A 23,062-nucleotide genomic window follows, 5' to 3' on the forward strand; every position below is an offset into this window, starting at 1 on the left:
CCCAAAGGGCATATAACAAACCATCAAAATGCTTTCTAGATTTTCTCTTATTTTTAAAGATTTATTTTATTTACTTATTTAATGAGTGTGGGTGTTTTGCTTGCATGTGTGTCTGTGCGCCACACGTGTGCAGAGCCTGTAGAGGCCAGAACAGTATGGTGGGGCCCCTGGAATTATAGCACGTCATGAGCTGTAGTTACAGGTAGTTGTGAGCAGTTCTGTGGGGGCTGAGAACTGAGTCCAGGTCCTCTGAAAGGGCAGCCAGTGTTCTTAACCACTGAGCTCTCTCTCTAGTCCCACTTTCTAAATTTTAAAAGCAAATTTCAACCTGAGAATCCTAGTGCTGTGCTCTAGGTAAGGATTCTGGATGCGGCTCTAGATTACCCCAGATAGACAGAAACAAGAACAGGATAAAGCGACTTTAATACTAACTTGGAAAACTCACTCTTTTTTACTTCCCAGTAACTTGTGAAACACCTCTATACTCAACTCACCCTGGGGATTCAACTATCCTTGACCCTTGCCCTGTCTATCACCCATACCTGTCCATCATTTCTAGCCTTCTATGATCTGTACCCCAGGGTGAGAGCCACAGGGACAGAATGAGCCTGGGAATGGTGATAAGTATATCTTTCTTGTACATTATGTTCAAACTCGTGGCTGTAAGTTAAACAGCACTGGGTCAGAATGTCCAACCTCACAGAAAGTACTGAGTCAAAATGACAGGATCCAAATATCTTTGACTGAGAGATACGAAACTATCAGACACAAAGCTATAACAAAAACTAGGCAGCACAAGATACCAAGGAGCCAGCCTGAGGACCATTCTTGGGCATTAAAAAGCACAGGGTGGAGATGCTGTCAAGGGAAAATACAAGTGGGCCTGTCCTGAGATCTGAGCTGCACTTGGATGTACCCTGGAGTGAGTCATTTCATACGTTAGCGCATTTACTTTTCTTCACACGTCAGCAATAAAAAGTACCTTAAAGTAGGAAGGACTCAATAAATAGTCCACAGTAAGTGGCCAAATGCACACACTTCCTCCGAGGCATTTCTAGGTTTTCTGAATTAACAGTTAAGAGAACAAAGGTTCTTCCAACTCCATAACAAGGCAGACTTTGGGGAACTTTCCAATTTTGGCCACCTAAGTACATCAGTCTCCCTAGCTATTGGCTAGCACCGTATTTTAGTGCAAAAGAAAATGGCCTTAATAAATAAATCTTGAATATAAATATTCTTTTTTCAACTCCAGTAAAAAGGGAGAAAATAGTTTGTTTGTTAGAACCACACAGTCCTAGAATGATCTCACACTCCTCGGTAGGCATGTGCACAGTGACTCCATCTGCTAAAGGAACTTTCCTGAGCCCTACTACCTGACAGGCATTGTTTTACTGTTCCTAACAGAACCAGCATTGTTCCTTCTCTCCAGGAGCTAATAGTGTAGGGGGTGGTGGGACCCATTAAAAATCTTTAAAAGCCAGGGGGAGGAAGAAGTTGTAAAACACTAAAAGTCACACTGTGCAGGCGCCAGACTGCTGGATTCAGACTCCAACACCTACTACTGGAAAGATTGCATGCACGCTCTCCATGCCTCCGGCCTTGGTTTGTACATCTATAAAACAGAAATGGCGTACCTTCTTCAAAGAGCAGCTACAATAATCAAATGAGATAATCCATGTAATGCACAAAGTTTTCAGAGGAAAGCGAGGGACATGGGAAGCATTTGACAGGCTATGCATTGGTAGATATCACACCGTCTCAGTATCTCTAGTTTCAAAACCTGAAATCCAGGAACATTCGGAGGATTGTTGTGATGATCAGGAGGCAAATTCCACATGTGACCTCAGGTGATGGGTCTAAAACTCCCTTCAGGCTATGTGTATAAGAAACACAAAGGAATTATTTATATTTAATCTTGTGTTCCATCCCCAAGATATGCATGTGTTATATATGTGTAAATATTCCAAAATTTAATTTTTAGATGCCACAATACTTACTCAACCTATATTAAGACCAACTGTAACATGTTAAGTACCCCAAAGGTAAATGCTCCAGCCTTCCCTGGTGCCCTAATTTTCTTTCACTCTTGCTATGACAAAACACTCTGACCAAAACCAACTTGGGGAGGAAGGAGTTTACTTGACTTATACTGCCAGGTCATAGTCTATCACTTAGGGACGTCAGGACAGAAACCATGGAGGAATGCTTCTTGCTCACTCACTGGCTCATCCTCTATTGGTGAAATTATTAAGGCCACTCCACGTAGTTAAAAGGGAGGTTTATTTAGTAGCATAACTTACAAATGAAGGGATAGGTACGTTGCAGGGTCTGGGAAAGGTGTAGCACAGTCCGGCGGTGTTCTCTGGAGAACTCTGCTCCGTCTACCTCCAACGTCCAGGGTCCAGGAACCAAGCAAGCCCCCGCATCTGGAACTCGGGTCTTCAGCGTCCTCTCTCAGCCCCGCCTTGTAGGCGTGACCATTACCGAAGCCTCAATGGGGGTTGGAACTTCCAGGTCAAAGTTGGAATGGCTACCCACTACAATCCTCAGCTAGCTGTCTAATACTGCCCAGACAGACCCACATGCCTAGGGATGGTGCCACCCACAGAGGTCTAGGCTTTCTCATATCAATAGTCAGTTAATCTCTTACAGATACGGCCACTGGCCAGTCTGATCTGGGCCATTACTCAACTGAGGTTCTCTCTCCCCAGATGACTCTAGGCCATGTCAAACTGGCAATAAAAACCAGCTCACCTGGATAAATCAAAGACACTGGGTCGCAGGAGTCATGATATGAAGGGTCTGTCCATGGAGGAGCAAAGTTTCTAAGAAAGGTAAGAGGGAGAGGAAACTCCTCAGGAAGAAGCATCACTAAGCTCTCAGAGCTCACATTCAGCAGCGGTGTGTTCCAGGCCTCCACACTCCAGCCATCTCCTGGAGTCCGGTGAAGGGAACTGGGGAAAATGTGAATGACTTCTCAGGGAGATTTGTGACTGGAAACAGGAATGATTTCTTGGCGGGTGGTATGGGTTTTATTCTGAGTAACACTGAAATCTGTTAGATTATTTAAACGTTCTTATTTTTATGTCTTTACTGGTGTTTATTAATTATGCATGATAATAGGTCCCATTATGTCACTTAGATGTTTTTAAGTAAAGGTTTGATATGAGCTGGTACATTTGCTGTTTGTTATTTTGGAACATAACTCTAATAACAAATTGAAAGTGGAGCAGAGAAGGGAAAACTTGGCGCAAGGAAAGATCAAGGAGAGAGCTGTTACACTCCTTCCAAGGAAGAGTAAAGAGTTAAGGGAGATGTTGGAAAGATCCCAGGGACATTTCAATGTGGTATTTATAGGCTTGGACAGCTATCTGGATGTGAGAAGTAAAGGTAGACGTCAGGTCCAATACTGGGCTTGCTACTTGGTAGGGTGAAGCCATTAACTGGGGTGATATTAGAGAAGAATGTCCAGGTTGTAGAAAAGATTAATTCATATTTGGGTATGTACTCTGGAACACCAGCATAGAAAAGACCTCCAGGCAGGGAGCAACCTGAGCTCAGAAGAAATTTGACAATTTGAGCTACATTATTGAGTGATTTTCTTATTATGGGTATTCTTTGAATAGACAATATTTCCTAGAGATTATTGGTCACATGAATGGTCCTATATTCAAAGTTCATCTATAGACAAGACTATTATTTAAAAGTAGTATATCATGGGGCTGGAGAGATGGCTCAGTAGTTAAAGGCACTCACTGCTCTTCTCAGACTCCCTTCTCAGCACCCACCTGGTGGTGCACAATCTAACCTTCTGTAACTTTAGTCCCAGGGGATCTGCCATTCTCTCCTAACACCTGTGGGCATTGGGCATACATGGTACACACACACATACATGGTACACACACACATACATGCAGGCAAAACACTAGGACACACAAGAATTGTTAAACTGAAAAGGAGCATATCTTGGTATTAATAATGCATCAAAGTGCTTCTTAATCTCCCTGTCTGTAAGACAGAAAAACAAAAACAAGAAAGTATCCTGGGCTTTTCTAATTATTCTACATCTGGATACACAATGTAGTTTTACAGACTCGAAGAGACTGAACAACCCCCCCAACCAGCTCCACACATAGAAAAGTAAATAAATTGATCATAGCCATATAAGGACATGGCTGCATTTCAAGTTCCCTTTTCCACATGAATTCTATTCTTCCCTGTTACCAGAGGGCAGCACACTGGCTCCATCTATCTAAGGTTAATTCCGTGCTTTGAACGCCAAATCCCTCAGTCTTCTCTGTAGCCTTACAAATGAGACGCGCCCACCTCCATCTCTTTGTTGAGAGATCTTATTCTAGCCTGCTCATTGTCTTCTCTCTGACAGTATTTAACACATTTAATCATCTGCTTTGAGGTATACAGCTTCGGCCCCATAACCTGGTCCGGCCCAACTATTTATCTCTGTCTTTTTGTAACCGATTCTTTCAAAGACTGTGTTACTGTGTCTATTTTCTCATCCCTCACAATCGTACACATACCATGATCTGATTTTTATGAGCATCCTTTTGATCTCAGAAAAACCATCAATGGCCTATGGCACTGTCAATACAGTCGATGGACACTGCATAGTGGTTATTTTACTTTGCAGCAATAGTTTTGAGAGGAATGCCTACCTCTTCTGCTTGGAACTTTGTGAGTTGGCTTCTGGCACATCACATTTTCTCCTCATTTCCAGCCTTTGTGGTGCTCTGGTTCCTCAAAATTCACAGCTCTCAGGTGTTAGTTTCTCCTGAATATTCTCTGCTTAACCCGTTCATTTCCGATTCAACACCCTCCCAGGGTGATCTTATATTTTCCCATTCTTTCAATCATTCTCTGTGTGCCTATTCCTCCCACATCCATAGATCCAGCCCAGGATGCTTTCTGAGTTATAAGACAGCGTGCCCAGCTGTCCACTGGACATCCTGAGTAAGACATCGCTGGGAACACAAAACCGACATCGATATGCACTTCTATCCCAACCTGGCCCTGTGCTGATGTAACTTGTTCGGAGAGTACCCCACATATATCTTACATAACTGGTGCTTGGAGGTCAACTGTTAACTGAGATGGGTGGGAGTGCCACCATAGAAAAGACCACTACTCAGATTGTGCGTGGTGTAGAAACGGGAGAACTGATAAACCAAATGACATTATAAAATATGCTTGATTGATCATCATTTTTAAATGAGCAGGATCATACAGAACACCCTACATTTACAGCAAAAGAATGTCCGGAGGACATGAGCAAGGATTGCAAACACCCCACGGCCAACAGAAGGATGTGGCTTGTGGGTACAAAGTGATGACATCTGACACTATTAGCACCATCAGCACCACACTCAAGAAAGCTGGCAAGCAGTGAGCAGCCAGCTTGCAAAAGTGCTGTGTGCTCCATTTCCCTCTGGAGGGGAGGTGGTAACAGTTTCTCACTGCTGCAAGTTTCTCAGAGCCCTGGGTTTCCTGGAAGGTTTTTTCCACCAATCCCACACCTGTATAAAGACTCCAGTAAACAATCTGCCAGAAGTCCAGCCCCCCAACTCAGGCTAAGACCCTCTGCTCAACCACAGGCCTTGCCGGCCACCAGCAGTCCAGCTCCAACAAGAGTAGAGACCCCTTGACCCCCTCCTCAGCCACAGGTCACACCAACCAGAAGACCAGGGAGGAAACAGAAACCAAGGAACAAAACACCCATCCAACAAAGACAAACGCAAGAAAGCCTATGGCTGCCCTTTTGATCATAGCTCATGTCTTCATTGTGTCTGTGTAGTGGGTAGCCATTCCAGCACATAAACAAAGCATGCTAAATGGAGAGCGAGAAGTCCCTTAATGCTTCATGCCAGCTGTGCCACATCTGGAGAATGATACATAATTCTACACATTGATAACAAAGACAATACCAAAAAAAAAAAAGATAACATGCTATAAACGCAATGGCTGCAATAGTTAATACAAAATCTAATGTGTGCTGGGCATTTTATAAGTACTTTATGCATATCATTTCATGTACTATATCAGATTCGTACAATGACTATTCCCATTTTGCAGATTATGAAAGTGCGGCACCAAAAGTTTATAACCAACCCAAGTAAGTAGTAAGTAATAGAGCCACATTTCAAAAGCACATCTCCACACCCCATGCTCATAGGAATCAACCATATCAATGGCCTATCAGAAATGATAAGGAGAATATTACCCTGGGAATGGGATGGGAGGAGATGCGAAAGAAAGCATGTGGGCTGGTCTACACTTAAATAAGCAGGTAGGAATCATAGGCAGCAGGTGCTGGCTAGGTCAAATGATTTTAATTCTTTGACTTGTCTCACTAGGGAACAACCATGCTCGTAGAGGTCACTGTCAGTAGAGGACAGAGGTCCATCTATAAATAATATCAAAGCTAGTCCCACCCTGGGAAAAAGGTGAACCTAACGATCCCCTAAAGTCTCTTTGTTCACTGAGATCTATGGTTCTAAAAATAATGCACGGTCCTCATCTCTAACAGCTCGCAACTTCCTGTAGAGAATAAGGTGAACACAGCAGAACTCAGGAAAGGTAAATCATTTAAAAAATCTATCAAAGTGATAAAAGGGAGTGGGTCCTCACACTCCCCCTAAAGATAAATGCCTCTACCTTATTGAGCAATATTAAAGATGGAAACCACACAGCACATAATGCCATGATATAAAATCATACGAAATGCCAAGTAACACATTAAGCGTAGGTCGTCCTCATGCACCTGCTTTTTCCTATCAATGATGGTGTTAAAGAATTTGAGTTGTCTGTCTGTGAAATCACTTCTCCTCCTCTACCAGAAGGACAGGTTCTAGTTAAATCTGAGATTAAAGAGGTGGATCAAAGTGACCCCTGGCCCTCAAAGCCAGGAATTAGCCACGCCGTGGCTGCAGGCACTGCAGACGTGATCTATCAGATGCGGGTGAAGCGAATCCTTTTGCAAAGCATGACAGCTTTCTCAAACCTGACTGTGGTGAATCCAAACCAGATTTTTATGCTGTATGACCAGCTTCCAAAATTCAAAGTCATTTTGCTATCACATTGAGCTTACGTTTTACAAGCTTTATGTTTACAGTCAAAGATGTAGAGGCCTGCAGTGCAGACGACATGGTGGGCCTGAGCTCCCCTGGTGCTCATCTTATATAATAAAATATCAGATAACAGCGATAGGGAAGCACATGAAGTCAGTGTTTCTCTGTAACAAAATGCTGTCAGACAGCAATGGATTTCCCCACATCCTTAAAATGAAACTCGCATCCCATGCCCTAAAAGCTGTTCACAATGTGCCATCAGACCATCCTCAGTGATCACAGCTTTCCAATGAAATGTCACCAATCCTGAAGCAGTCAGTCCTCTGACACTGTGCTGCAACCCTCACGCGCCCACTTCTTACCTTTTTGTAGTCAGATGAGGGCTTCTCACCAGCCAGTGTGCTAAAAATGGTGCCCTGCAAAATAGGAAGGACACCGACCATCAGAGCCCTTCAGAGCGGAGGACACCACCTTCCCTTCCGCTCCTGGTCTAAGTGCACTTTGTGTCCCATTGCCTCGGATGTCCCTGCATTAACATGCATCTGTCTCTCGGCATTCCCAAGGCCACCATGCCCAGGTTAGACCATCTTTCCTGTCGCCTCAGATGTCTCTGCATTAAAATGCATCTGTCTCTCAGCATTCCCAATACCACCATGCCCAGTTTGGACCATTTGTTTCAGACAAATGAGGAAATGGCTCTCACCTTCATTTCACAGAAAAGAGTCAAATGATAATGTCTTTCAAATGGCTCCCACTGTGAGCCTGAGCTCTGGAGCAGGGCCTTTTCCTAAGAGAGTCTGCCAGCAGTGGTTCCAGGGCTTGGGGTCTCCCTCCCACTTCCTTTACCACACTCCCTCTCCCAGGGTTTGACTTCTTGCCTATACCTGTTTGCATGTGTATTTTCTTGGCACCATGTGCCACTTACAAGGCTCTCAAGCATCCAGTGTTGCATGGGGATTTATACACAAGGTTGTTCCTCTTGAACTACCCACAAACACACGTGTGGCCATTGCTAGCCACGCCAATGGCTCAAGGTTATAATCTTCTCTACTTTTTAAGTATAAGACAAATGCACATTTTTAATGATTAAATCTCCTTTGTGTCCTGTTCTTCTGAGGTAGTCAATAGTGGAAAGAAAGTGCCCAATGAATATGCATAGGAGAGATGCGAGATTGGTAACAGAAGAGCAGCTGTGCGTCTCATCCCACAGCACCTTCTGGAGGTCTCTGTGGGAAAGCAGACTCCCACGTAATAACACTATAAAGTGAAGTTCAGGGAGAGGGAGACAAGCGAATGACTCCTACATAATGGAAAAACGCATCTTTATTTAGCACTTACGCATTGACTACTGTCCACTCATGTAGCTAAGCCAGGATTTTCGACATCAGGTCTTTGACCATCCAGGAGCAGATAAGTCTCTGTTGCAGAGTGGAGAGGGGCATGTTGCCCATCACTGGATGTCCTGCTGCACTTTTGAATTTGATCTACCTGGGGCTAATATCATCCCTCTGGCAGCTGCAACTCTAACTGTAACCTGTCTTGAGACATTACTAAATATGTTGTGGAGACAAAATCACCCCCAGCTGGAAGCAACTTGTTAAGCCTAATAGGACTTAGAGACACGACCCTGAATTCCATGAGTTGCACAACTAAATATTTCCCCCAGGAAACAAAAGTCTGGTCGCAGAATTTCTCTGCCCACCACTGAATTCCTGTGTCATTCTCTATTCTAAGTAGGAGTCAGAATCTGGGGAAGGCCTATATTTCAGCTACCAAAGACTCCACGTGGGGAGTCTCAAGGACCATGACAGCATCTTTAACTAAGTTTAAGATACACCAGCAGGTCTGGCAGGATAGCTCTGTGGGCAAAGGCGCTTGTTGCACCAACCTCACAAGCTGAGGAGTGAAATACTCAGATCCCAAAGCAGAAGGAGGAGAGAACTGACTTCTGAAAGTTGCCCTGTGACCTCCATACATGAGCTATGGCAGGCTTGTGCCTGTACTCATGCCCATCACACCCACCCACCCACATCCACATTCACACACACACACACACACACACACACACACACACACACACACACACACACACACATTCTAGGAAGAGCAAATTAGAATACGTCTTTTTATGTGTGGAGGGTGCACATGTTTGGGTGTGTGTGCACACTGGTGCATGTGCATCCAGAGGTCAGAGGTCAGGTGTTTTCCTTGTTTGGTCACCATGTTATGTTTTGAGATGAAGTCTCTCTGAACGTGGAGCTCATCAGTTTAGCTAAGCTGGCCAGTGTTTTATGACGTTTTGTTTGTGTTCTGACTAATAAAGCTTGCCTGGAGATGAGAGAATCAGAGCAGCCAGCCACTAGACTTCTTACCTCTACGAATCCTCAGACTCAATGGGGGAGATCCTGTCTCTACAAATCCTCAAACTGAATGGGGGGCTAGATCCTGTCTCCACCCACCTTATACTACTGTCTCCACCTCCCTAGTGCTGGAATCAAAGGCATGAGCCTCCCAGGTGCTGGGATTAAAGGTGTGATCCACCACTGCCCAGCACTGTTTCTCTTTTAGACTGTTTCAATCTTGTGTAGCCTAGGGTGGCCTTGAACTCCTCATCTTCCTGTTTCCTCCTCCCAAGTTCTGGGATTAAAGGTGTGTGCCACCACTGCCTGGTTTCTATGGTTAACTAACTAGTAGCTAACTCTGCCCTCTGATCTCCAGGAAAGCTTTATTTGTCAGAACATAAACAAAATATCATACAATGGGCTGGCCAATGAGCTGCAAATATATGCCTAGCTCAGCCCCACCAAGCACTGACATGCACCACTGAACCCAGATTTTACATGGGTGCTAGCAATTCAAACTCAGTTCTCTGGGCTGTATAGCAAACATATTACAGACTGAGCCATCCCTAAAGACCCCAGGAATATCTGAAACTTCAAACATTAGTGCTGTAGCCCCAGGAGAAGTGACCCACAAAATTAAACAATACCCTTCCATTTCTTTAGAACAGTCCCAGGTGATTTGAGAAATGCATTCAGAGGAAAAAAGGAGTCTAAAATGGGCAAAAGTAGCTTCACACACACAAAATGATATGACCAGCTATAAATGTTGTATTTGTAGAAACCCTTGAGCCAAAGGACAATGCATAGTAAAGTCTTAATACCTAGAATGAGTATAAAAGAGGAATGGCATGGATCAATGATAGTCCATAGCCTTAATTTAGCTATTTTCTAAGGAGATTTTACTTATACGCTTGGTCAACTTCATTTCATTCCCTTCAAAAGACTTTAACTGGCATCCAGTTTCCTAATTGCAACCATTGTGAATGGCTTTGGGTGGGCTTTCTGAGCCTTCCCATAACATGCTCGGCTTAATTACTGAAAACGAAAGACTCCAAGGATGGTGACCTCCTCACTCTGTGACCTTCTTGATTATTGCATCAATATTTTTCTACGAAAGGAGAAACTCCTAATGAGTCACCTCCACCAAAGTTTGCATGATGCTCTGTTTGTCACATTACACAAGTGCAATGTCTTTTAAAAAACCCCCAGCCTCAGACCTTATTAGTGAGATGACCTGTGTGGGGTGGACAGCATCATACATCAACAATTAAAGTAGTTTCACCCAAATACACTTAGGAAGTAAAGCCCTACTCTTGTGTATTTATATGCCAATGCCTGAAATTTCTCTCATGGGATTTCTGTTTTTAGCATTAGGCTTTGACTCATGACAGTCAACTCATGGGGGACGATTACGTGCAGGCGACACTACAGGAAAGGACACTGGAAATTTCATGCTTGTACTTCATTAGTCTCTTATACCTTAAAGGAAATAAATTTATCAGATCCACCCCCCAAAGCAGGGTTTTTTTTTTTGGTACTCTTTTCTTTAAAAAAAAAATGAATTCAAAAGCAGATTTGATTGGCAAAGTAAAGAAACTGAGGTCATGAGGGCATTGGACACTCGTGGTGAAGGAAAAAGATCTGAAGACGCAGGTCACAGGTTAGATTCCCTACAAAGCAAGCTGTGAAATGGAAATTACATGCAAGGGTGTATTCTTGGTGTGTGCAGAATGGGGGGTCACAGGATGGAGTAGATGGCAGTGAGCAGCAGAGCAGGTGCAGCAAAGCTCTCAGCCAACCACATAGGAAGCTCTCAAAACAGCGGATATGCACGCAAACGTGGGGACATGAAGCGCTGCCCTAGAAAGGGAACATGTTTTGCTAGGCCACCTGACTCTTTCCATCCCCAAGCTGAGAGCACTTAACTGGCGGCATCAGGGAGGTCTGTGTGGAACGTGGCTGAGCCTACTATAGCATACTCTGTTTTCATATGCTTTTACCTGGGACGGACCTCGCTTGTAACCTATTTACTATAGTTAAACATGGCTTCTTAAAGGTGAACAATTGCTGGTCTTTCATGGTGTCTTGGATAGAAAATCAAGTGGACCACCTGCTCAGCAGCCTAAGCCCCAGCCCTTGCCCCTTCTTAACAGATGATTTAGCAGCTTACGATGGATCCTTGATCTCATGGCCTTCAATTCACTCTGAAATGAGAAAGTGTATGTCCTTTTTCCTTTAGGGTCATGAGAACCTTAGCTAATATGAAGAAGAGGACCCTGTTTTCATGGGGCACAGTATCTGGAAATCCATAATTATGATTGATAGCTACTTCTTTCTTCCATCCGCTAACACAAGAAGACTCAAGAGAGTGGCGTGGTCAGCTTTTCATCCTCTTTGGAGGCACAAAGAATTCTTACAGGTGTATTGTAGGTTCTCCAGAAAAGAACCGATAGGCTACATCGAAACCTAGATGAGAAGACACTGTGGTTTGACACGTTGCACTAGGAAGGGTGAGGAAGACCACAAGATGTCATCTTCGGACTAGGAAACCAACTAAGGAAGCCAAAGTCTGAGAACTACAGAGCCCATGGTTTACTATTCTGAGGTCAAAGGCTGCGACCCCTAAGAACCTTGGGGAAAAGAGAGGGTCTTAGTATAAATTTTAGAGCCCAAAGAACCAAGAACCAGGAGCTTCTATGTCTGAAAAGAGAAAAATATGGATGACCCAACTGAAAGAGATGGACAGAAAGAGAAAGAAGGAAGGAGGGAGAGGGGGAGAGGGAAGGAGGGAGAGGGGGAAGAGAGAGGGAGGGAGGAGACAAAGGGGGAGAGAGAGGGAGAGAGAGGGAGGGAGGAAGAGAGGGAGGAAGGGAGGGAGAGAGCGCTCATCACCTTTTTGTTCTATTCAGGCCCTTAATGGATTGCATAACTCTGGTCACATTGTTGAAGACAGATGATCTCAGTCTTCTGATTTGCTTACTAGTCCTTGCAGATAATATCCCCAAAATCATGCTCTGTCACTTATGAGGACATCCATTTGCCCTGTCAAGTTAACAATGTTAACCATCACAACAGTTAGACCACAAAGGGGACAATTAGAGAACGGCTTTTTGTTTGACTCTGAAGCACATTAACATGGGAATTAAAGACTAGAGTGCATAGCCTTGTCTCCAAGTTAACATTTATAATCATCTGTAGAAAGAACTACATAGGCAGTAGTCACAAAGACCCAGAATAAAGGGTGATTTGGTATTTAAAAAAAATGAACCTAGCTAGTTCTTGGTTAAAGAGACCACTGATGGAGTATGAGTAAATGATGGGCATCCAGTCCAGCATGAGCAAAGAGAGCCATGGAAGGTGAGCTGCTCACCCATTCTCACTGCTGGGAATGTTCTGCAGTGGCCAAACACCTACAAGAGACACATGGTTCATATTTCCCTTTAAGTGAAGGTTTAAGTCTGAGAATTATCACGGTGTTGTTTATCTCCATTAAGTTAGGCTTAGGAAAAGGAAACTGGAAAACTGTCTTCTGCCGCCACTGAACTATTTCTGCCATCCAATATCCATAAATACTTTTCAAAACAGCAAACATTTAATACTTATTTAATGAAATTGGAACAGCTCAGGTGTTGGATTATAAAACATAAAGTATTCGGAGCCCAGGTCTCTGCAATGGCAGCATTATGGAATTCCATTCCCGGCATGTAGACGTGTGTCTGTGAGCAAGGGTATTTTTTACTCTTAGCTAGATGCCACCAGGCAGAGGCAGGCTGCTTTTGATAAATGGTCAAATACAATCAAAAGCTACGATCCTTTTAAGGGAATGATACCTGAATAAAACACATCCATTTGAGGCCTCCCATCTGCACTTTGCAGGCATGGTGGATGATTTCTCACTGGGTGGTGGATGTCAGAATTGAGCCTACTTTTATCACTAACCATTTGAAATCTCTTACATTTAAACAGATGGGTCTCCAGAGTACATACCACTTGGATGCTTTCTTAGTAAGCTGATCCTTGAGCCTCTTCACAAAATACACATTTCCATTCTATTTTCATGCTTTAGACTAACATTAATACATATATGCTTTAAAAATGGCATACCCTTCAGGCAAAGTTCAGCATTCACATTTATTTTTTAACTGTGTAATTATAAATATCAACCAAAGGGAAAAAAATTATGCTTCCAAATAAATGACAAAATTATAGTGTTTTCTTGTAGTCCATGAATACCGAAATTTTCAATTAGCCAAGTGAAAAGCCATTGAATATGCCAGCAGGATTTATATACGAGACTAATGACCATCATCTGCATCCTATTTAGCTAATGAAGGCTTGGAACACTTGTGGATAATTAAGGGAAAGCTGATGGGAGGAAATTCGAACCATGGAAAGATCAAATCTATTTATGTCTGCATTTAAAACTAAACATACTTAATAGGTCATTCAATCAAAGCATAATGTCTATTCATCTGGGATAAGATAGATGTGCATAAGTTATGTAGCCAGCAAAGTCCCCAAACCCAAAAGTCATTCTTTTTTCATTCATTCAATAAATATTTAACACCCCCATGTGCCTCTGACCTTGTGGATTAACATGACAGCACCATAATTCCTTTAATGTTTCTCTTACCACTTCTCTTCCCCCACCATAATTAAATGTATGGCTCTGGATTTCTGTTTATATGGAAACTACCACCTGAGAATCATGGCAGACACAGGATGGCTGCAATTCAGGGGCCATTTACCTGTGTATCATGACAGACACAGGATGGCTGTAGCTCAGAGGCCCAATAGAGACTACCATCCACCTGTGTATCATGGCAGACACAGCATGGCTGCAGTCTGGGGGCTGATGGGAACTACTATCCACCTGTGTATCATGGCGGACACAGCATGGCTGCAGTCTGGGGACTGATAGGGGAAGTACAGATTGCAATGGCCACCTGGATTTTTCTCAGTCCTGGAAGAATCCCTCAGAGGCAGGCATACAGATTATGAATAGATGGTGTCTGTGAGGAGATATTGGAATAAAGACAAAACCCTGATACCCGGGAGTAGCTAGAACAAGACTCGTGACCAACTGAGCTCTACTCATGTCACTGAGTAGAGTTCTGGCCATCTCATCCAACTGTTACTGGCCCAGTTGAGTAGAGAGTGTGTTAAAGCTCACTCCCAGGATGCCATCATCACCCTACAAGTCTGTACTTAGCAGAGGTGATGGATGCCGCAAGAACCTGTAATCTTAGGATCTATTCCTATGCTGAAAAATATGGCACATATTGTTTCCAGACCACACTTCATAGATAGTGATACAGTTTACATATTAAATAACACTAAGATAGAATAATTTGACATTGTTATAAACAGAAGAAAACAGTGAAAAAATTCAGGTTACAAAGCCCTTTTCCTCAAAACAAGTCTAAAAAAAATACAAAACAAAAGTTTTTCTAATGTGACAAGTGTATTCAGTGACTAGTCATGTCTATTCCTGTTACACTAACGGAATTAAAAAGCAAGGCCAACCTTCAAAATCACAGTCTCAATGGATGATGACTCATTTGAACTACAAAAGTAGTCCTTGCTATGGCAATACCCAGAAAGCCAAATTTATCTACTTCAAAAAAAGAAAAACAAACAATAACAACAACAGCAACAACAAAAGCCTATGGTGGAGTTAAAACTAGAAAAAAAATTGCTATATATAACCTTTTCATGACTCCTGTGTCTTTTTGCCTATATCTCATCCTTCCTTCCTTCTAAATATTACCCTCTCTTGGTCTCCTTTCTAAATTTTAAACTATACCCACACTTATACTCACATATATACACGATAGGCAATGATCTGAATATGTAGGAGAACATGTAGTTTTCTCTTTCTGAGTTTGGGTCACCCTGCTCAATATTATACTTTCCAGGTCCACTCATTTTCCTGTAAATGTCAGTATTTCAGTTTTCTCTAGAGCTGGATGACAGTAGTCCCTATGTGTATGTACTACATTTCCATTAGCCACTCATCTGTTGATGGACATATGGGCTGGTTCTATTTCCTCCTATCACAGATAGAGCAGCAATAAACAAGGATGTGTAGACATCTCTGTGAAGAGTAGAAGATGCTTTGTGCATATGCCCAAGAGTAAAATAGTTGGGTCATATGGTAGTTAGATTTTTAATATTTTGAGGAACCTCCAAGTGATTACCATAATGGTGATATTAATTTGTATTCTCACCAACAGCAAATAAGGATTCCTTGTTATCCACAACCTTTCCAATTTTCTTGGTCAGATTTCTTGATGATAGCCATTCTGGTTGGAGTAAGAGGATTTCAAAGTAGTTTTGTTTTGCATAACCTTGAAACCATGGATGTTGGACACTTATTAAAATAGTTACTGTTACCGGGCAGTGGTGGTACACAACTTTAATCCCAGCACTCAGGAAGCAGAGCCAGGCAGATCTCTGAGAGTTCGAGGCCAGCCTGGTCTACACAGAGAGATCCAGGACAGGCTCCAAAGCTACACAGAGAAACCCTGTCTCAAAAAGTAAATAAATAAATAAATAATTTTGAAAAAATAATAGTTATTGTCCATTTATGTTTCTTTCTTTGAAAACTATCTCTTCATCTCATTAGCAGTTTTATTTCCTTGATGTTTAATTTTTGTATTTCTTTGTAATTCTAGATATTGGCCCCTAAACCTATAGCCAGCATTAAATGGAGAAAACTGAGAACATTTCATCTAAAATCAGAATTGAGACAAGAATGCCTACCCATCACTCTTAAATATAGTGCTCAGAGCCTTAGCTAAGCAATTAGGCAAGAGAAGGGCACAAAAAGGATAAAAATAGGAAAGGATAAAGTCAAACTATTCTTAGTTGCAGACAATGTGATTCTATACTTAAAAAACACTATAGAATTTACTAGAAAACTTTTAGATACACAACTTACAGTATAATTGTAGGATAAAAAAAAATCAACTTTACAAAACAGAAGCCTTGTTATGTACCAACAATGAACTCTCACAGAAAGAAACTGGGGAAAATATCTCATTCACAATAAGTCCAAAAAATGCCTAGGAATAAGCCTAACCAAGATGAGAAAAACTTGTGTGTTTAAGGCATTGAAAATCAAAGACACTAGATGGTGGAAAGACATCCATGTTACTGACTGAAGGAATTAATCCCATGAAAATGGCTACCTTCCAAATTTAATCCACAGATTCAATGCAATTCTCATCAAAATTCCATTTCATAGTTCTCATGCCTAGAAAGAGCAATGTAAGAATGCATATGGAAACACAAAGGGTAGGTAACAAACACCACAACCTCAAGAACACAGCTGGAGTTACCACACCACCTGGTACCACACGACAGAACACAGTGACAAAGACATTGGATAAAGACAGACAGACCAAAGAAACAGACGAGAGGTCCCAAAAGCAAACCAAAAAAGCTATGACCACCTCATTTTTGACAAAGATGGCAAAAAAAACATACAGGGAAAGAAAGATAACTGATTTAATGATACCAGCAAAACAGAAAAAATCTACCCTGAGAAGAATGAAATTAAATCCAGATCATTCATCTGTACAAAAGTCAATGGAAAGTCAGTCAAAGGCCTTCATTTAAAACTCCCAAAGATGAAAATGCTAGAGGAAAACGTAATTGTCAAGATACTGGGTAAGAAAGAACTTCATGAACAGAATTCCAAGGGCACAGGAACTGGTCCCCAAAATCAACAGACAGGGTGACATGAAATTTAAGTTTCTGTGCAACAAAAGAAACCATTAGCAGAGCAAACACAACCCACAGAATGGGAAGGAGAAAGAAAAAAGAGTGTCTTTCCCAGCTGTCCTTCAGAGGAGGCTAATACTAAAATTTCCTTAACCAATGACTGTGCAACCCACAACCTAGAACAGCGGCAGCACATGGATTCCTAGGGTAGATTCTGTGATGAGAACTGTACTCCGGGATCACTGGAGCACAATATGAGATCCATTTCAAACACACAAAAAGCGGGGCTGGGGTGATGGCTCAGCAGGGAAAGTGTTTGCTACCGAAGCCCGAGGGCCCAGAGTTCAGATCCCCTGTTCAGTGTCACCAGCCATTGTCCTTCCCAGCTCAGAGGACAGTCACCTGGCATCAGAAGTGCTGAAGGGAGAAGGGGTTGAAGGAATGGGGACAGAAGAACAAGCAGAGGATAGCTATAAAGAATATGCAGGAATCTTCTCAAATAGTACGCATATTTCCGTCTACCCTTTTTGGTTAACCACATCAATGACTTTAAAGGATCATTTGGGGATTTAAACCCTTTATATCTCACTGTACTTAGACAAATTCCTTTAGCAGAACTTACAGGTAGGTGACTTATCATCTGTACCAGACTGTAAGCTTGTGGATCCCAGGAGCAAATTCTTAACTGTCCTCTCTATTCTACAGTTTAACAGAGTGGTGGGTATATGGTTGAAAGCAGGGGGAGACTTGGTAAATGTTTGTTAAGTGTACAGTGAGTAAGGGAAGAAACAGAAGTCAAAAGGGGAGAAAGAAACATCAAGAGAGGTAGGCAGGGGAAGAAGGAAAGGTAATGGGAACTGAAGGAAAATATAATGGGACAGAGTCTTATGAGTCAAATCCCACCCCCTCCCAAAGAGATGCTGACATTCTAGCCCATGCAACTGTATGTGAACACAGTCTTTGCAAGCAGTGCAGTTAAGATGAGGCTGCTCGCTGGAGAGGTGGCTCGGTGGCTTAGAGAACTTGCTGCTCTTTCTGAGGCTCTGGGTTCAATTCCACACCTCACTACGGCAGCTCACCACTGTCCATAACTTCAGGAGTCTGACACCCTCATACAGACATAGATACAGGCCAAATACCAACGCGCATGCAATAAAAATAAATAAATCATTAAGAGGAAGCCATGGAAGCAGGTTCTAATCCAGTATGATTGGTGACCTCACAAAGACAGGAAGATTGCAGGCAGGCCAAGAGAGGTAAAATGAGTGAAGACAAGTGCGTGCTGAGAAGACAGGCACGGTGCAGCCACAAGGGAACACTGTGGGCCACGGTCAGAGCCAGGCACAGGCAACGAAGACTTCACCCAGGGCTTCAGAGGGAATGACAACACTTTGATTTTAGACACTTCGAAACTCTAGAACTGTTGAATTTCTGTTGTTTTAAGTCCCTCCCAGCTTGTGGCACATTTCCCAGCAGAGCGGTCAACCTAATACAGGGACTATGAACCAGAGACGTTTTGTTTTAGTGGTTGGCAATTTTCTAGTGTGAAGGACAAGACAGTAAATTTCCAGGCTTTGAAAACCATGAGGTTTCTGTCACATCTGCTTAGCTATGCCACTACAGCCTGAAAGGGCTTGTACACTGTATGCAAATGAGGAAGCGTGGCTATATTCTAATATAGTTTTCTTTCTTTCATTAAGAAAAAAAAATTTTATTCGTTTTATATACCAAAGATTCCCCTCTTCCCTCCTCCTACCCACCCCCAGCCTCCCCCTCCCAACCCACCCCCCATTCCCTTCTACGAGAAAGTAAGGCCTCCCATGGGAAGGTACATTTAGTAGAGGCAGGTCCAAGCTCCTCCCCCTGCCCCAAGGCTGTGCAAAGTGTCCCATCATAGAAGTGGGCTCCAAAAGGCCTGCTCATGCACCAGGGATGGATTCTGATCCTACTGCCAAGGGGCCCCCCAAGCAGATCATGCTACACAACTGTCTTGCTATACAGGGGGCCTAGTCCAGTCCCATGCAGGTTCCACAGCCACTGATCTAAATTTCATGAGTTCCCACTAGTTTGGTTCAGTTGTCACTGTAAGTCTCCCCATCATGATCTTAATGCCCCTTGCTCATAGAATTCCTCTTTTCTCTCCTTGACTGGACTCCTGGAGCTAGGCCTGGTGTTTGGCTGTGGATCTCTGAATCTGCTTTCATCAGTTACTGGAGAAAGGCTCTATGATGACAGTTAGGGTATTCACCGATCTGATGACTGGGATAAGCCAGTTCAGACACCCTCTCCACCATGCTAAGGAGTCTAAGCATGGTATGAAATAACATTTTTCTTTCTTTTCTCAAATTATTTAAAAATGTCAAAATCACACTTGCCTCATACCCCATACAAAAATAGGCATGAGGCATATGTTTGTTCACCTTGGCTTTAGATCTGGGAATCAAAAAACCTGGGTCCAGGCAGGCCAGGTTCCATCAGTGATTTCTGTAACCTGGCTTAAGTCAGTGCATTCCTACTTCCAAGGAGCACGGCAAGCATTTTCCTGGCCACCTAGAGGGCTAATGAATAGATGATCACATACCTTCAAATACGTTGTCTATAGTAACAGTACATGCCTTGACACTATTAACTGTGTCTCACGTGCACAGATATAAGTGTGCTCATAAAGGCCAGAGTGATGGTCAGGTAAGTCACAACATCAGAGCAAGGTAGAAAGAAATGTGTAAGCTCTTCATCATCTACACCTTCAGTGAAAAGGTCAAAGCTGTGAGTGGCCAAAGGACATTCTGAGGTAAACAGTAAATATTTGTCATTTTAGGTTACATTTGACCCCAGACTACTGCTAAATCAAGAATTTTTATTTCTAGGGAAGGCTCTGCATTAGGATGTGCCTACTGCTAAGAGGCTGTACTGCGGCTCCCTAACTCATCCTGATAAGCATTCATCACCCGCTAACACACCCTTGGCCATCTTCAGCCCTTTTCTGTGGTGCCAGCAGCTGACAAAGCCATAAATATTCCCCTGCATGCAGACACACCCTCACACTCATCGCCATAAGGAGTTGGAACTCTGCCACTGTGCTATGGAGGAGCTGGACGCGGGTTGACAGCTACAGACGTTCAGGTCTGGCACAAGGTAAAGCCAGAAAAGAAAGGAAAGAAGAACAAAGAAAAGAAAACAGTTCCCACAAGGAAATACCAGCTGCTAACGCTGCATGTGGCTGCAAACCTCCCAAGAACTCAAGCAATACCCCTGGAAAACAGTGTGCATCCTTCCAATTATGACCAAAGTCACAAGTCCCTAAGATGCAGAGTTTTCCCCCAACTCAGGCACTCCGATTCCACCTCCTCCCTAAGACTGTGCCTTTTCCCATGGAGACGTTCTGTGTCCGACTCCTCATAAGTTTGAGGTGGACAGAGGATCCATTTCCTTAGTCTGTCGATCTCCCCTCTGCTCCTTCTCCGTGTTTACTCCTGTACACCATCACCACCAGCTTTCCAAAGAGCAGAGAAACAAGCCAGTGCTTCTGAATGTCCATCCAGACGCAACTTTCTAGCCTTCTTTTAGAAGATGTTTACATGAAAACGTGAGTAGGCCGGAAGGATTCCCTCCCTGGAACAGGGTAGCTTAATGGAAGGGTAGCAGACTCAAATCCCTGCTCTACCCCCCTACCCCCATCCCTCACCCCCGGCATGTGGACAAAGGCTCAAACTTCAGTTCTCTGAGCCTGAGCTCCCTGGCTGTAAACTCACAGCAGTACCATCCTGAGGGGTTTCTAGGACTTAGCACGATGTGTTCTCGGTAACAACAGCTACTATGATGATTTCTGAGAATTCTAGACATCTTATCTAACTCTGTCTCCAAGCACATGTTCCACAGAAGTCACAGATGCCGATTTACAGGAATAGATCTATGTACCAGAGCACATAATGGAGGCGGTGGAGATAAAGGGTAAGCTACGATTTAATTGAGTCCTGAGTGACAGAAGAGCAAATGACTAAGATCAGGGAGGAGACATTGGCTCTCTCTTCCTCAAATGATCTTTGGATTATTATATACTAGTAATGCTTATGCTCCTGGTTAAGGTGCATGAAGAGGACTGGCACTATAAATACCTGAGAAAAAAAGCAAATGACACAGATGAACATTCTCAACAGACACATAAACACACTCACACTCACAGTGTCCAAAAGTCTGAGACACTTAGCAAAACACATTCAAAGGACTTCTTTACTTCTCCCTCCATAAAAGCATAATCTTTTCTGTAGGAAAAGATAAAATACAGAAAAAAAAAACTTTCAACTTAAAAAAAAAAAACAAAACTAAAAGTCAGTCAGATGAAACAACCAGATACATTGATACCACAGCATTTCGAGCTGGGAGGTGGGGGGTAAAAGTCCTGGAGTCTCCAGCCCAGGTATGTGTGCTCAGGAGAGGGGGGATGAAACCACTGACAGCCTTGGGCAAGGAAGCTAGAGGTGCTGAGCTCTGGGAAGATTCTTTGTATTGGAGCATGTGTAGGAGGCAGGGACACATCATCAGAAGTTTTATAACCCAACGTCTTTCTTCTGCTTCCATGGTAATTCTGTACCCCACCACACACCTAAATAAGTCCGTTCATGAAGGGGGAAAGGCAACTGCTAATCTGCAATTCAAGCTACAAAACACTGTGTAAATTGGGTAGATGAGGACGAGAAGGAGAAAAAGGTTGAGGGAGAAAGACATTTCCATAATTACTGGCTATTACAAACCCTCAAATGGACACACAGCAAGGACAGAGGGTGTGAGCCCAACAGGATGGGCTCCCATTTAAAAGCCTAGCACTGTCGTTAACAAAGGAATGGTGTTACGCTATTATCTCAGGCTCTCTTAGTGATGGTTTGACAGGAAATCGATGGCTCTATAATTTTACTGAACACCAGAAATATAAATAAGAAGGCCTGCCTTGCCATAAGTACATTTCCTAATTAGTGCTCTGCCAGAATCGGCCCTTATCCTGGTTGTACATTACTGCATCTTTGGTTCTTCCAAGTCTGAGTTCCACCTGCACCAGATCTTCAAGAAAAAGATGAGTAATGGGTCTCTGTGGCTTGGGGAAAATCTCTGTTGTTGCTGCTGCTGCTGCTGCTGATGATGATGGTGGTGGTGGTGGTGGTGGTGGTGGTGGTGGTGGCGGCGGCGGCGGTGGTGGTGGTGGCGATGTTTTCCCCCCTTTTCTTCCTCCTCCTCTTCATCCTCTTTTAGCTTCTGCATTCTTTTCTAACTACTCCAGACCCATTTATTCAGCCAACTACCAAACAAGGACATTTGAGGACCAGGCTGGATTCTGCTGTGCACTAAAAGATGAACTAAATGATAGGATGCTATGCTGGCTTGCGGATGGTCTCCATCACCCTTGGGCAGAACGGCAGCTGGAGCAGCAGCAGTATTTACTTGTCCTGTACTCGTGAGTGTGATCCCCATTTTATTCCTTAATAAATACGCCTTCTTCCCAGACATCTGTGGATTTCTCACACTATGTTGGCTTGTTTTAGAGACTCTTAAAGGAGTAAATACTTTATAAAGCTTTATTGGACATGAACACAATCCACATGCTTCCATAGCTTCGACCACCGGCCATGGAAGAACCATTTTAAGTGTGTCTGGCCAACCCCTGCCAAGCTTCAAAGTCATTGTTCTCAACTGACAGTTAAACATGCCCACTAGAATGTTCCATGGGCAGCTATGACTTGTCTAGAACCAAGCACATCATATTTTCTTAGTCCAGCTTTCACTTGTGTCTTGGTTAACAGTGAATTCATTTCTTCACTCTTTCAACCACAGTCTCTAATTCTCTCTGACTCTTCTCTCCTTACCCATCGCATGCTCTGGATCCTAATACAGAAAAATGCTCTTAATTATGAAGATGCT

The 23,062-nt window shown here is 43.1% G+C and overlaps 1 protein-coding gene across 4 annotated transcripts in view; it reads right to left on the minus strand.

Annotated features, from left to right (window-relative positions):
- Rasgef1b (RasGEF domain family member 1B) overlaps nucleotides 1–23,062 on the minus strand; it is a 525,136-nt gene that overhangs the window by 342,698 nt on the left and 159,376 nt on the right. For 3 of the 4 annotated variants that reach the window (XM_052735442.1, XM_052735440.1, XM_052735441.1), the window contains one exon: nucleotides 7,445–7,498. The exons of the other annotated variant lie outside the window; for it this stretch is intronic. In XM_052735442.1, coding sequence (XP_052591402.1) covers nucleotides 7,445–7,498 — 54 coding nt within the window. The remainder of the gene's footprint in view (nucleotides 1–7,444; nucleotides 7,499–23,062) is intronic. 4 annotated transcript variants of the gene reach the window in all.

Source organism: Peromyscus californicus, unplaced genomic scaffold (assembly GCF_007827085.1).
Source record: "Peromyscus californicus insignis strain IS unplaced genomic scaffold, ASM782708v3 Scaffold_13__1_contigs__length_99412109, whole genome shotgun sequence".
In the NCBI taxonomy this organism is placed as follows: Eukaryota; Metazoa; Chordata; class Mammalia; order Rodentia; family Cricetidae; genus Peromyscus; species Peromyscus californicus.